Source organism: Numenius arquata, chromosome 2, assembly GCF_964106895.1.
Source record: "Numenius arquata chromosome 2, bNumArq3.hap1.1, whole genome shotgun sequence".
In the NCBI taxonomy this organism is placed as follows: Eukaryota; Metazoa; Chordata; class Aves; order Charadriiformes; family Scolopacidae; genus Numenius; species Numenius arquata.
In genome coordinates, this window is record NC_133577.1 from 26,558,912 (window position 1) to 26,574,095 (window position 15,184).

At 37.0% G+C, this 15,184-nt stretch overlaps 1 protein-coding gene across 8 annotated transcripts in view; it reads right to left on the bottom strand.

Annotated features, from left to right (window-relative positions):
• Positions 1-15,184, bottom strand: part of RGS7 (regulator of G protein signaling 7) — a 263,608-nt gene that overhangs the window by 100,077 nt on the left and 148,347 nt on the right. For 7 of the 8 annotated variants that reach the window (XM_074144276.1, XM_074144277.1, XM_074144283.1 and 4 more), the window contains one exon: positions 5,909-5,959. The exons of the other annotated variant lie outside the window; for it this stretch is intronic. In XM_074144276.1, the coding sequence (XP_074000377.1) occupies positions 5,909-5,959 (51 nt within the window). The remainder of the gene's footprint in view (positions 1-5,908; positions 5,960-15,184) is intronic. 8 annotated transcript variants of the gene reach the window in all.

Sequence of the window (15,184 nt, forward strand, 5' to 3'; positions counted from 1 at the left end):
GAAGCCGACCGACTGCCACACACAGGTGTGTGCCAACAGCCCATTGAGCTGTCCTGCATGGCAGCGAGATGCTCACCAGGATTTCCCCTTGGGTAGGGACACCTGTCAAGGTTACTCCTCGTGGTTGAGAGATTCCTTGTTGCAACAGATTCTTGGTAGGTGATTAACCGCTTGATAAACTTTGAAATCTTAGTGAAGGGATATAAAGGATTGATTTATGATTCTATATAATCCTTTAGACATAAACCGCTGAACAAGTCTGGGACTAGGATCGGATCCAGCTGCACCTAGACTCCTCTCTGAGAAGAAGTTTAGAAAGCAAGGGGGTCCTTTCTGAACCTCATGAATCAACAGGAGGGTCTCTCTGACAGTTTTGGCTGACCCTGTCCTCTATGCAGTAAATAACCAAGTGTGCCTTGCCATCAAATCTTGTTAAAACACTGTCACATTTGCCATTGAACTTTGTTAACTCACTGTTTTATATCAATAAAGTATACTGCTTATCTCTTGTGAGTGAAGTACATACTCCATCCATGACACCTGGCGTTCCTGAGTTCCTACTGTGATGGTTATGGTATGTGTGCAGGCAGTGTAAATTATTTTTATCAACTTTTTTTGGTTTTTAGTTAAGCTGATAAATGGGATGCATTCTACTCTTCCTGTATTTCCACAGGTTTTGATTAATGCAAAGACTGCAAACATAAGCATGACCTTTCCATTCCCTTCTTTCTTCCTTTTCATAATAGGTTCTTTTCTCCATTAGCAAACTTTGGAAGAACCTCCCCTTTGCTTGCAGCTCTCCGGTGCTGTCTCCCAAATGGCCATCGTTTAGAACATCTCATCTGGCTCCTGCTCTTTGCTGCTACCTTACTGCATATGCATTGAGAAAGGGGCAGAAATAACAGACCTGAAAAATTTTTCAAGTACACTTTCACAAATTCAAATAGAAACCCTAATATTTTTTCTCTAACTCTTTAGAGGAAGTACTGCATATTATCAAGGTCATTATTAATGCAGCAGCTGCTGGAGAAAGATTTTACTACAAAGCAAAAGGGAGAAAGGTGCAAGAAACACAAACAGATGTTGTGCTGCTGAGTCCTCCCTTTTTATTGCACTGGATCAGTGATCACAGTTTACGTGGCTGCTGATGGGCATCTAGTTACAAATTAGCGACATCAGTTAAGTGAACAGACTATTAATTGCAAGAACTGAAGTTGAAAAATCACAGGAGGGTGTCTATTTCAAGGTACGGTCTTGTTTTATAACTTACGAAGTTTTATTTAGTCATATATATTTGGCTTCAGTGTAATTCTTGATGTCCAAGAGCAGTAGCAAACTCCTTCAACAGACTGCCAAAATGAGCTGGACCAAGGCAACCTGAATGCAAAGGCTGCACATTCTGGAGCTGGCTGCAGCACTGTGGCTTTGCTAGAGTTACCATCTAATAATGAAATGCCTTCAGCCAAATTCAAATGGCTTTGCAGATATGAATAAATTAAATAAGCAACACTGAGGAGTAAAGGTACTGTAAAGGAACAAGGGGATGATGGCTAAACATATTATCAACTCTTAAAGGCTTGTTCTGAGCTACCTAGATAGAAATTCTTCATGGGCTAACTTAAGAATGAAACGCATCTTTGCGAATAACACACATTTCATTATGAAAATACTTGAAAACTGACACTGTTTTTTCTCCTTAAAGAGGCAACAGCATGATTTACCATTAGCATGTTGGAATGCTAGGGAATAGAGAAATCAAGTGTCAGCCAAAAAAGCATCAAAGAAATCAGTGCAAGAACCAAGGTCAGAATTAGTCTCTTGGTAATTTCAGCTGACACCTTTAAATCAGCTTATCTACCCTTTTTGTTCTATTTTTTTCTCGTAAGGATTAAAAGGACTTCAGTTTCTAGTGTGGTCAGTCTGGTACATTTCACGGCACTAATTATCACTTTAAAAAAGAAAAACACAATGTAGAAAAACAGAGCAGATTTTCCACATTGAAAGTAATTGGCACCATCAGTGAAGAGTCAGCGCTTACCCTGTAATGGTCAATTCAACAAACACACGTCTAAGTGCCAAACCACAAGCCCTTACAATTCTGTAAACTCAGTTAATTCCTTCTTTTCGTGTTGAGATCAGGCTTATTTTTATGACTGAATTAAACTTCCATATTAAAAATAACTTAGATAATTTCTGTTCCTTTAAATTTTACAGATGAGTTGTAGGCTGAAACACAAACTTTTTTTAAGTACATATTGAAAAGCAAACAATATAACAGCAACTGTATGTTGTGCACAGCTATTCTGGGCACAAGCTCTACTCTGCTCCACTGAAATAACTTCAAATCTGGTATAATTCAGCAGAATCCACTCATCATCTCCAGTTTATTTTCTTGATGGAGATTTACTGCAGCAAGCCAAAATCTTTAAAATCTTCCACAGAAAATTATTTTCCATTTATGAAAAACGGGCAGGTTTTTTTTTGACTAGCAATTTATAACTTGTAACTATTTTTTACTTGAAATTGCTGTTTCCAGATAATAGCTTTACACTTATTAACACAGTGAAAACAAAGGCTGCTGCCAGACCCTCTCCTGCCTTTTGTTGTGCCGCTATCCATAAAGCAGCCTTCTTCATTCCCACTTACATGGTATTGGAGTAGTATTCCCTATGCAAAAGAAAGGGAAAAAATTGTACTACAAAACGTGACTTTTTGGTTTTTTAAATGTGCCACTTCCTTCTTACCAGTTCTTTGTTTCATTAAAGAACAAGTTGACTAAAAGAGGTAGGCGTTTTCACCCTGGAGAAGAGAAGGCTCAGAAGGGACCTCATTACAGTTTTTCCAGTACTTAAAGGATGGCTAGAAAGAGGATGGAGGTTCTCTTCACAAGGAGCCACACGGAGAAGACAAGGGTAAATGGGTACAAGTTGCACAAGAAGCTTCATCTTGATCAAGACATTTTTTATAGTGAGAACAATCAGTAACTGGAACAACCTCCCCGGGGACATGGTGGAGTCCACATCACTGGAGGTGTTCAAGATGCAACTGGACAGGTTGCTAGATAATCTCATCTAGGCTCTCTTTCCCATGAAAGGTTGGAGGAGATGACCTGAGGTCCTTTCTAACCTGGGCTGCTCTATGTTTCTGTCTACTTACCCCTTAAAGTACAATTTGCATGCCTTGCTCACATGAGTAGTTCACAGCACTGGTAGATGAGGTGTACAAATAGTCCTTAAGTTCTTCTCGGCAGAGTAGAATATACTCTTAAAATACGGGAACAAAGGTCTACTTTATGTTGGTCTTACAAGTATGTTGCTGATATCAAAATTAGACAGAGATTGTAACTTTCAGTGCAAACACAGGCATTACTTATTTCTGCATCACAAAACTGCCTACCTTCACAAGAGCTTTGCAACAAGACCCTCAGGGAGTTTTAAAAGACAGCCATAGCAGAACCCTAACACACTGGTGAAAAGCAGACAGAAGATGCTAGAAATCCAAATCATGGTGACAACAGTTCACAGAAATTTAGGGCTTTTCCACAAGAAATTCTAGACTGTCTTGTCTAGAACTGGAACAAAGAGTCACACACTTAAAAAATTTTACAAAACAATATTTTCAGAACTTTCGTCATGTGAATAGCTCTTGGTCGCCATCTGTCAGGTTCACTGTTATCTGGCAATTCTGAGTACTACCCACAGGCAGCATTTAGGGCAATTGGCTTTCTGAAGATTTGCAAGCATCAAGCTCCAGAGAGATGACTTGGACTAGGACTGACATGCATAAAACATTTTTGTCTTTGTGGATAGTTTTTTCCACCCATGCAATCTGAGAGGATAAAACCCATCTTAAATTAAATTACTGTGGTGTTCTGGTTACATATGTTAGTAGTTTGTCTGTTTGTTTAATTTTAATTGGATATCAACACATGGAACCATGTTTTCCATTTAGTTTAAGGTTTCATCTATTCCAAATTTCGCAACAATCAGATAATCTGAATGACAGCCTATCCCAGTATTGCAGTTCTGGTTTGACAAATAAACGTTAGGCTTCCATATGAAATAAACATAAAATGGCAACCTTTTAAACTCTTGATAAATATGTCAGTCTTGATAGATAGGTGAGTATTTTGTAGCTAACAGCTGAGAAATACAATATCTAACATAGGTCTCTTGCAACCTCCGCTGTATCTTCAGGAAGCAAACATGACGCTATGTGTAAAGTTACATAAAACTGGAAGCATGTTCTTGTCATGTAGCATACCAATACATTGTGAACTGGCTACTTCCAAATGTCAATTTTGTATTTATAATAATTTCTTATTTAAATTACACTGTTAAACACGATGATTTTAATTTTTGCTGGAATTCCACAATGATCACATTTTCATTTCTAATGTTAAATAAAACCACATATTTTAAACTAAAAAAAAAAAAAACCAAACAACAAAAAACCCCCACAAATTCCATTCCCAAAAGTCTGCAACAGAGAGAGGAAAAATAAGTATTTTAATCATTCTTTAAAGAAGAAAGATTATCTTGCCCCTAACCAAAAGATAATAGGAACTCCCAGAGAATATTTTATTTCTGTCATTCAGCATTTTCTACTAAAAATCACTCCTTTCTGGAAAATTTCAGATCATTTAACAGGATTCCTGTAAATCAGCATTTGCTGCTGGCCACACAAGAAACCTGTGGTAGAGCTTGGAACCAAAGCTTTACTTCCACGTTCCAACCCAGCTGATCGAGCAATGAACTGGTTTTTTCTCACTACATTGATTATATTTACAGTTCACTTTCCACTTAAGATGCGCCCTCGGCAAGTTTGCCGATGACACCAAGCTGTAGTGAACAAGGGAAGAACAACTGGCAGCATCTTACCTGGACTTGTTCAAAGCATTTGACACTGTCCCACATGACATCCTGGTTTCTAAACTGGAGAGACATGGATTTGATGGATGGACCACTCAGTGGATAAGGAATTGGCTGGATGGTCTCACACAAAGAGTTGCAGTAAACAGCTTGATGTCCAAGTGGCAGCCAGTGACAAGTGGTGTTCCTCAGGGGTCAGTACTGGGACCAGTGCTGTTTAACATCTTTGTCGGCAATATGGCCAGTGGGATTGAGTGCACCCTCAGCAAGTTCACTGACGACACCAAGCTGTGTGGTGTGGTTTACATGCCTGAAGGATGGGATGGGACCGGTACAAGCTCGAGAAGTGGGCACTTGTGAACCTTATGAAGTTCAACAAGGCCAAGAGCAAGGTCCTGCACGTGAGTCAGGGACATTCCAAGTACAAATACAGGCTGGACAGAGAATGGATTGAGAGCAGCCCTGGGAGTGTTCAAGACCAGATTGGATGGGGCTTTGAGCAACTGGTCAAGTGGAAGGTGTCCCTGCCCATGGCAGTGGGGTTAGAACTTGATGATCTTTAAGGTCCCTTCCTACCCAAACCATTCTATGATTCTAAGATGCTATAAAAGTGTCCAAACTTAAGAATAGAAATTAAGCTCTTGTTAACAGTACAAGAGTGTATTTTATTAATTCTATTTTTTTATATATTGAAAAATTCTGTTAAGAAAACAGCTCATGTTTAACGAAATATTTAGCATGACACAGCAAATTCCTCACGGAGCATAACTTGAACTCATTTTCTACTAATTAAAGTAACTATCGTTTTCGTTCTTGCCCATCATCTTGTTTCTTGGTACCTGCTCCAATAAAATGTATAACCAAAATCCTCAGACTCTTGAGAAAGGTTTCTAAGGTTTGATGCTGTCTGTTTCGCTACTGAAATTATACTCATCAAATGCTGCCTGGCCACCCCCACTGCAACAGAAGACAAAGTCAGGTCCAATCATTCAAAAAGACAAAGTAGAATTTTCAGACATGAAAAAAAGAAAATTTACCTGGGTCTTCTATAGACAAGTTCTTCGTTAACCATTGAACAATGTCTGAACCTAGGAACAAAAGAACAGGCATTTTTAGATTAGTAAGTTTTCTCTTCCTATTCTTCAGTTCCCTAGGCTAATTAATATCGTTCTACCATGCAAAAAAGATCTACATGTTTTGCTCAGTTTGTCTAGAAAAAACTAGACCATTCTATTTTTTGTTTGTTTTCTTTTGGCAAAGAAAGATACCAGTCACTTCTTTCTTTAAGCTACAACTCATAAAATCTAATAGAAGTGCATTAAGGTTATGATAATAACCTGCATTTCAAAAATTACATTACTGCAAAATTTACAGAGAAAAACAAACACTTTATTACGTTAATACTAAGTTTTCCCCACCTTCCAAATTAGTTTACAAGTGAAACCTAGAAAATGTAAATGCAACACACATTGTGATTATGCAATATATGGAGTATATGCTGCAGGCCGTGCTGGAGGCTTAAAAACCTTCTTGGGACTAATACATACCTTTATGAGCTCCTCTTAGTAGCTGCAGTTTGTGTTCAACTTTGCCTTCACATTTTATTATGTTTAACTATCACTTCTGCTGTAGTGACTTTTAACCCATTCCACTGGCTACCAGTAAAAGCATATTCAGTTACCTAAACATGTCCTACCGATGTTTCAAACTCCATCTCATAGCTGAGCTCTTCACAGAATTCATTTTTCCCCTGCTGCAAAAGCACTTTCCTTACCACTCCAGTCTCTCTTCTTCTTCTGTATCCCTTAATTCACTGCATATCCATTTCTTTCTATTTAATTTCCTGTCCTTATTTTAAGGTCCCATGTTATTACTCATCTCTTAATACCTTTGATACCAGATTCCCTGCTGTCTTTCACACTGAGCATCCTTCCAACCCCACCTCCTAATTCCTATCCCCCTCTTCTCCTCTTGGCCATGCACTTCCTATCACACTTTGCACTCAATGTGCCAAATCACAAGCTGAAGTCAGTCTTGATTTTCAGAATAAAAGCTACAGCTGAACTTGAACCACTGTGAGCATGAATTACAAAATAAATTCTGAAGTAGTTTTGCAGACAAAAAGACAAAAACAATCATGATTTAAGCAACTTTAAATAACCAAATTGAGTTAAGGGGAAAATATACTGAAACACTGAGGTGGGGTTATGTGCATGTTCTGTGTGTTTCATGACAGATGCATCATGCCTCCAGTTCAGACAATGTAACAGAGAGACATCTCACATAATACTTCCTTATAGAGACAATATTTAAGTTGATCATCTCTTTCTCAGCAAACATAATAACATAATTCTTTTATAAACTTAAATTTAAAAATATAATAGAAATCTTCACAATCTACACAAAAATAAAACTAAGCAAAACAATTAAATCTCATCAATGGACAATAATACATAACATTGGAATGTGGAGGATATTTTCCCTGTCACTCCCTAGATTGAGATTTCTTCCTGTACTTCCCATAGTGCATCATTTCCTTTGGTCTTCTTAAAGTAATGAATATGATATTTTAAAAAAGCATTTCAGAGAAGAAAGAAAATTTATTTCTCCTTACTTTCTTTATTTTAAAGAATATAATTTTTTAGCTTTTATTTTATTACACTCAGTGAATAGCTTTATCATGTATTTAACCAAGCCTAGTTGATTATATTCTAGCTTTTCATGCATGTATGCATCAGTAAATTGATTACACAGCAATGAAAAGTGTGGAGATTTTACAACCACGTCCAGAGCAAAGATTTTCACTACTATGTTACGTGCCTAAATTTTAATAGATATCAAACTCCAGTGGCACCATTTCTCATAGCATTTACACAGGATTATTCCTTAAATTAGGCCAATTTACCTTTGCATGCTGTTGGATGTGTGTAAAATGTTTCAGACAGATAGTCCTACCTCAAAATATTCTATTTTTATGCAATTTCATAAATATAATTTCTGTCCTTTATTTATACATATGAACTTAATGAGGGTGAGACTGAAGGAAGAAGTTTAGCTTAATATAAGATGAAACTTCACAGACTTCAATGACACAGTTTCAAGCCTAGCTATATATTTATATCAGCTGACTAAAGAAGTTAGTCAGCCCTAAATATTTTCCTAAATCCACAAAGGTCAGAGACAAAAAGAATTAGAAAAACGACATGACATTTTTGAATACTGATTCTTAGCTTCCTTCAAATCCCTCAGGTCCCATATGGGAAGACGTTTTCTATTCTTTTTATCTCACCCTCAAATACTTCTTCTCTCTTTACCTCTTTTGAAAACTTCCCTACAGAGACACACCATATTCCTCTGTCCTCAGCTCCTGGCATCACATTTGCGTACGTGGTCTACACATCAGAAATTTTACCTCTATACATCACACTGTCTTCTGGCTTATAAAAAATAGTAGGAAATGGGATTTCTTGACAATTGCACCATCTGATTCTGAAAGATCATTACTGCTCTATTCACATTTTGTACCGAAGCCGTTCCCCTAGTACCCAAAAGCCTGAACAGCGTTTTAAGCCAGCTATCACATTTGAACACTCCGATGATTTCAGCTGCATGACTTCAATGACAAAAGCACAGACGAATAAATACTAACATGAATACTCCCCTTTTAGTGTGAAGGCTACTCAAGTAAAGCAAAGTTGCAAGTAATTTGTCATATCACAGGTGAGAAATTTATCAGTTCATATGCCTTTGGGAGATCTTGTGGCCAGCTCTAGTCCTAAAAATAATAAAGGTATTATCTTGAATAGCTTGTTGTGTGTTTCTTTTACCTGCTACTCTTAATGTCTAATCAACAAAATTACTTCATTCAATCGTTCCCATTCCCTTTTCTAAGGTTTATTACTTATGCAAATGTATTTCTAAAAGCAAAACCATTACTATAATTTCTTATCTCAGGAAAAGAACAAGGCAGTAAAACAAGGGAATGCTCTACAGGAAAACAATATTTCCTTTGAGTCTTAACTTTGAAAATCTGGTGAACAGTAAATTCATGTCATTTTTCATACATCACACTTCATGTCTACAGGAATTGTGATCCAAGAATTAGGATTAAAAGACTTCAGACTTCATTATTTATAAACAAGAACTAATACTTAGTTCTTACTTAGTTCTTATCCTAATATTTAGGATAAAACATCTTCAATCTTCAATCCTGAATCTGTCTTATAGCCAGGAATCTATGACAAACACAAGCTAATCAGACAATGTAAATTCTACATTTGTAGAATGTAAATTCTATGCTAATGTAAATTCTATGGAAGCCACTACCTTGGTATTGGACTCTCCTGAAAAGCAAAACTTCAGCAATCCAAAATAGAAAAGGTTTGCCATGTCAGAAAGATACTCAGTTTTTGTATACTGTTTAACATGCCATTCACTGGTAATGTATGATATCAAAACCTCCAATAGTAACATTTTCAAAGTAGATTCTCAAGCTAAATTCTCCCAGTCTCCCCGCCTCACTTCCAGAAGACAGCTAAAAGGCAAGTTGGCTGTTAGATCTGTAAGGTGCAGAAGATTGAAGTTAAATTGTGAACTGAATTTTGAAATCCCAGAAGAACCCTCAATTGTCATGCCAATTCCTATAACAAATAAAACTGAACAAGGCAAAGCGACCATTTGTAACAATAAACTAAAGTTAGTGAAAGCAGAAAACATTAAAAAAAAATTTTTTTAGATGCAGAGCCTTAGAGCCAACAATCAGATTGCTTAAATGCCAACACCTATCCAGATAAAGGCAATAAAATTCACAAGATCTTACTCAAGCCCAAAAATATGAAAGACTAAACTTTTTAAAGAAACGGGCAAAAATATGTCTACATGCATACATAGAAAAGACTCAAGCATGTTCTTTGTAAGATGTACTTGCTGAAAACTCAACAAGTGATCAATTTTAAAATAAATGGTCCAAAAATAACAGTTGCTGAAACTGTCACAGCATCTTAAGAAAATATTTTGCATGAAAGTGTGCCCTCTGAACTCTGCAATGTTAATTTCCAAGTCAAAGTCATAAAGGCCAGTGCAATGCTAACGTTAGCTCTCAAGAACAAACCCCTTATTTTAAACAAGTCATTGCAGAGTACATTTCAAAAAGGTGTTGATTCTGATCTATAAAAAATTTCACAGGAATTACAGTTCCGTTTTTTGCTATGCATAGATGCAATGAGCCGTGTAAGCCTTGATCTGACAACAAAAAGATATGATAGCAATTCTGTAAAAGAAAATCAAAATTCAATGCTTTATCTTTTTAAAAATTAAAAAACATATTTGGCTGAAGAAAATTCAAGTTGCAGGAAAGTATATTTTTATTAACCTGAATCACAAACTGTGAGACCACTGAGAAACTTAACTCAATGATTTCTTATTTCATACAGAGACAGGTTCAACCTTGCAAAAAACCCATGCTTTTACTGCTAATATCTTGGTTTACTCACTAAAATCTATTCTTTTTTCACTTGTAGTCCTGAGAGTATTTACAGATGATGAAGAGAGACAGGAACATAGGAAGCTCCCCTGTGTTACTGATACCAAGAGAGAGGGTTTTGCTGTTGACAATCCAGCAAATGCTTACTCATCAGGAGTCATCAAGAATTTTGCCATCTGAACTCTCAATAGTGATATAACCATCATGATGTTTGTCCTGTGCTGTGAAAGCTGGGCATGTTGGGTAGGTGCTTGTTTGCAGAAAGGCGGCTGCCTTGTGGCAGCCCCTTTGTCAGCTGGGTCACCTGGAGAATTCTGTCCAGAACAACTCACAATAGGGAAAACTTAATAAATATCACACCACAAAGGGCCGGTTTCTAAATTTGAGACAAGACTGTTACTAAATTAGTAAGGGAATAGCACTGCATTTCCATTGTTTCCTTTTTTTTTTCATTGGGAGAGGTAGGAGATGTGTTATTTTTCACTTCTGTCTTCAACACCGTTGCTTTGTCACACTACTTCAGTGACGCATCAGGAAGTTTTCTTACTGATACACACTTCAAAATCATTGGTCATAAGTGTCTGAAAGAAATATCATGTGCAATTTCATTTCTTATCACTGATTCAGACACTGGAAACACAGAAACTGGATCAGATGAGCTGGGAGATTATAAAGGCTGGTGGCCTACCAGGTTCTCAGCACTAGCTGTTTTCTCACAAAAATTGCTCTCTGACAGAGAGTTAAGACTGCCAGAAAGGGCTTTCACTGGTGAAAGGGAAAAGATGATCCACATTCTCCCTTAAGTTTACACAGTCACAAACCATAGCATGTGTTGTTGCTCTGTTATATCAGCATGGATATTTTACAATTTCTTTTCTTTCTCTAAGAAGCATGGTTCATGTATAAATTCTGCACGCATACATCTGAAAGAAATCTTGTACCACTTATTTCAGGGCAGAAGGAAGAAAACCGATGACTATATTATCTTTTCATAAACTTATGGAAAACCAACTTTGAGTCACACTGGATTATTCATCTTATTTTTCCCTATGTCTATTATAGCTGAGCAAAGAGAAGGTTTGCGTCAGACACCTGATAGTGCGGTGTACAGAAAGGTGAAAGATAGAAGGGTGTGGGGGCTCCTCTCTGAGGCTGTAGTGCTTAAAGGACCAAGGAGTAATTTCCCCATAAATTATGTCTCGAGTCAGTACTAAACTGCATTTGATTTCAGTCCAACAGAAAATGTGTTCAGAGGTGCTTTGATTGCCCAGCTCTTAGTTTCAAAAGTAAACTGGTAACAAATGTTTAGATGGTAAAAAGGGGAGATAAGGGAAATGACACAAAGCAGCTGTGTAATTGAATTTGGATTTATTTCATTTTAATTTAAATAGTTTCCACCTTGTATTCTTATTTAACAGTTTTCTCTTTCTTTTCTCTATTTTTTTTTTGGACTAATGGAAGATAAATTTATAGACCTAATCTGGTATAATTGTTTACCATGAGTGGCAAGAGAACTGAAACTGTGAAAATTTGAATACATTGCTGATTGCATTTACATATTTAACCTGCTGACCTTTACTATTTTAATGGGTTGACTTCTATAAGAAAGACATCATCAATTGAAGTGTAGTTTGATTAAGGAAATTTACATCTCAACTATCACACACTATTTCTGCCACTTGCTCTTAAAATTATTGATGAAAACAAATGTATACACTTACTCTTTTGACTTAAACCACTTGCAGGTTTAAAAATCTCATCTGAGTAATAGTAACTGTACAGAGAATATGAAATAATTTAATGAAACTAGTTATTAAATGACTAGTTATTAAGACTAGAAACACACAAGGCATTATAGCTTTCCAGTTTTCAAACAACATAATAAGCGTTAACAATTTCTCCTTTTTTCAGTTAAGATGGACACAGGAATTTGCAGAAATAAAAACTTCAAATTAATTATCACTGCTTTTGAATTGGACCCTCTCATTTTATGCTGAAAGCAATCTGCAAAAGTACTCAGGCCTAGAAGGGCAGAAAGGATCCATACTTCTGGCTAGCATAACCCCATGAAGAACAATGTGTCGCTTTAAATTGTTAAGTTATGGAATCTCTGCTTCTGAGGGGAAAAATCATCCACTTTTACATTGTGAAAAAGCTAATACAGGATATGAAAAATGTCTCCCAACTTCCATACCTACATGAAATCACCCAATAGAGCTGACCAACAAATTCCAGTAATGTAAATTCTGCAGTCAGACCCTGTCTCATAACCAAGCTTCAGAACAGAAATCCAGTTCAATAAACACTAAAAGGGTAATTAATCATGGCTGCATATCTGTGCCCACTCTTATCCTAACAGTGCCAATCCACATAGGCCCCTGTCTTCTCCAGCAAAGGAACTGCTGCTTCATTCCAGCAACATTTATCTCTAAAGCTTCTCAAAAGACATCTTCTGCTTGGATCTCTTCAACAGCCACAAGTGACTGTTTTACAGATGATATTAGCTGTGCATAATTGGCAATATATCAATAACCACAAATGGGACCCCTGTAAGCCCAAGGCTGTTATAGCATCTAGAGTTTAGCATCTTGCTGAAGAACTTTGCTTCATGCTGAACATTTGCAAGACAAAAGTTATACTCTTTAGAAAAACTAGGTAGTATGAAAACCTAGCACAGGCTTTTTATTGTAAAGGATTTTTTATGCTCTGCTTCAAAATGATGTAAAGCTATGTGATCTCATTTGACTGTAATAAAATATCAGTGTTCAGGTGACATAGATAAAGAAAAAACTATTTTGTACATTCCCCTGGCAACAAAATCTTACTTCTCCTATGTAAAAAGTACTTGTGGGAAAAAAGAAAAACAATCCAGGAAATATATGTAGAATTCTAAAGACCATAAAGTCTGTCATTTATAAGAAATCTTCATCTCCAAATATGAAAAAAAAAAATTCACTTAATTTTTAAACACTGCATGCATACTCCAAGCAAAACTTCTAAAGTCTGAGATGGGCAAGGAGCCCAGCAGGCTTATCAGTGAGACTTACTTGATTTCCTGTCCATCAGAAATCTTAAATAATGATGAAAGATCAGAAGCTCAGTGACTATCAGTTTTCCTCATCATTATGGCCCATCCTTCTCCTCTCAACCAATTCCTCTCTTCACCCCTCAAACATATGCAAACACATTTGGGTACTATTAATGAAGAAACAGCCAAGAATTCAGCAGTTCATTGTGTTCTCATTCCCTCATTACCTTTGAGAACTCTCAAGCTAAATCCCATCCTCCAAACAGTCTCTGATCCACCTCCGAGTGGAGAGCAGGAACCCTCTGAACTCCAAGTGTAACCATGCTCCCAACACTGGTGTGTACTGAGTAAATCAATAGGCAATGAAGCTGTTCTGCAGTCTTGATGCCCCATCTTGTAGGTGAGTACCTAGGCACCAGTCTAAAGAACATCTTTTTCTGTCTCTCTCGGGGATGTTGTAACTTCTTTATACAAAGAATGAGAAACTCTACATGGAAGAGAACAGCCTCTACTGCCTGCTAATTACATTCTCTAAAACATGAGACAACTTAGTCTCCAAATTTCTGCTCAGACACAAGCGTTTTCAGGCATTTGAATCTGAGTGTCTCCACCTCAGTCTTTAGCCATCCTGGAATGGGTCCCTTTTAATTCCTTTTCCTGGAGCTGTAATGCTTTTGTGTTAAATAGTTTTAGAGATAGCAGGAGAAAATATTATTTGCTACCCTGTAGGACACCCATGTAGGGTGTTGAGCACCTGAAGTCCCCTCCCTACTGCAGTGAAGGCTGGTTTATGGAAAGTAGAACAGCATTGGCAAGTGCATCCTGGTGCAGCACACAGCAGTGTATCACTGCAAGAGCAGGCTCCCTTAAGAAAAACCAAGAAGAAAATGGGTATGTGACTTCTATCCCAAGTTTGTCCTCCGGTTCCTGAAATAATATATAAAAGGGAAACAATAACATCACTGTTGCCTAACTGTCTTGAACTCTCACTCTGAAAATTCATCCAAGATTACTTCAGGAAAACTGAAAACACATTTTTGAGGGAAAAATTTCCTAATTACCATAAATAGTTTATCTGGCTTTCTTTTTAAGTCTAGTAGATGTTTCAATGTGTCTTGCTGAAAACTTGGTATAGAAAACAGTATCTTGATAAGCACAATTTTTTTGGAGTTCACTGCTGAGGAAACACCACAAAGTTTCACTAATCACCTCCTAAGTCTTCTTTCTTAATGAGCAAGCATGTTTCAAATTAACAGAAGAACAATTTATTGTTAGTGTAATTATGGAGGGCTCCTCAGGGGAAAGCATCACCAAGGCACAGGATATTTTTCCTTCATCCTATGTATTTGTATGCAATTAATGAAATGGAGCTTTTTTTCAGTAATTTAGCAGTTGCTGAAATTTCTAATTGAAGGCATTTCCTAAGTCATTTGAATGGCTTTCTTCCTCTGGAGAAGTAAAACTAATAAGCTTATGCTTGGACTATACTGAGACCACAGTCTAAGTATTCGGGGAGAACATGGACAGGTGAGACCCCAGAGTTTAAGGGCTGCCAAGCAGAATGGTGTCAGGGTGGAGCCAGAAGGGAACAGACAGTATTATTTCATGCAGTGTTTGTAGATAGGAGCAACCACTGTAAATATTTTTATAGCCCTTAATTATAGTGGGTGTCCATGCATAAATTTTAAAGTCATCTAATTTTGTGATTTGCATAGATCTCAATTACCTTAGTTTATACCTGCTTAAAATACAAAACCAGATTAGTTAATTAGGGACTTTTTTAAGACATACAAATACACATTG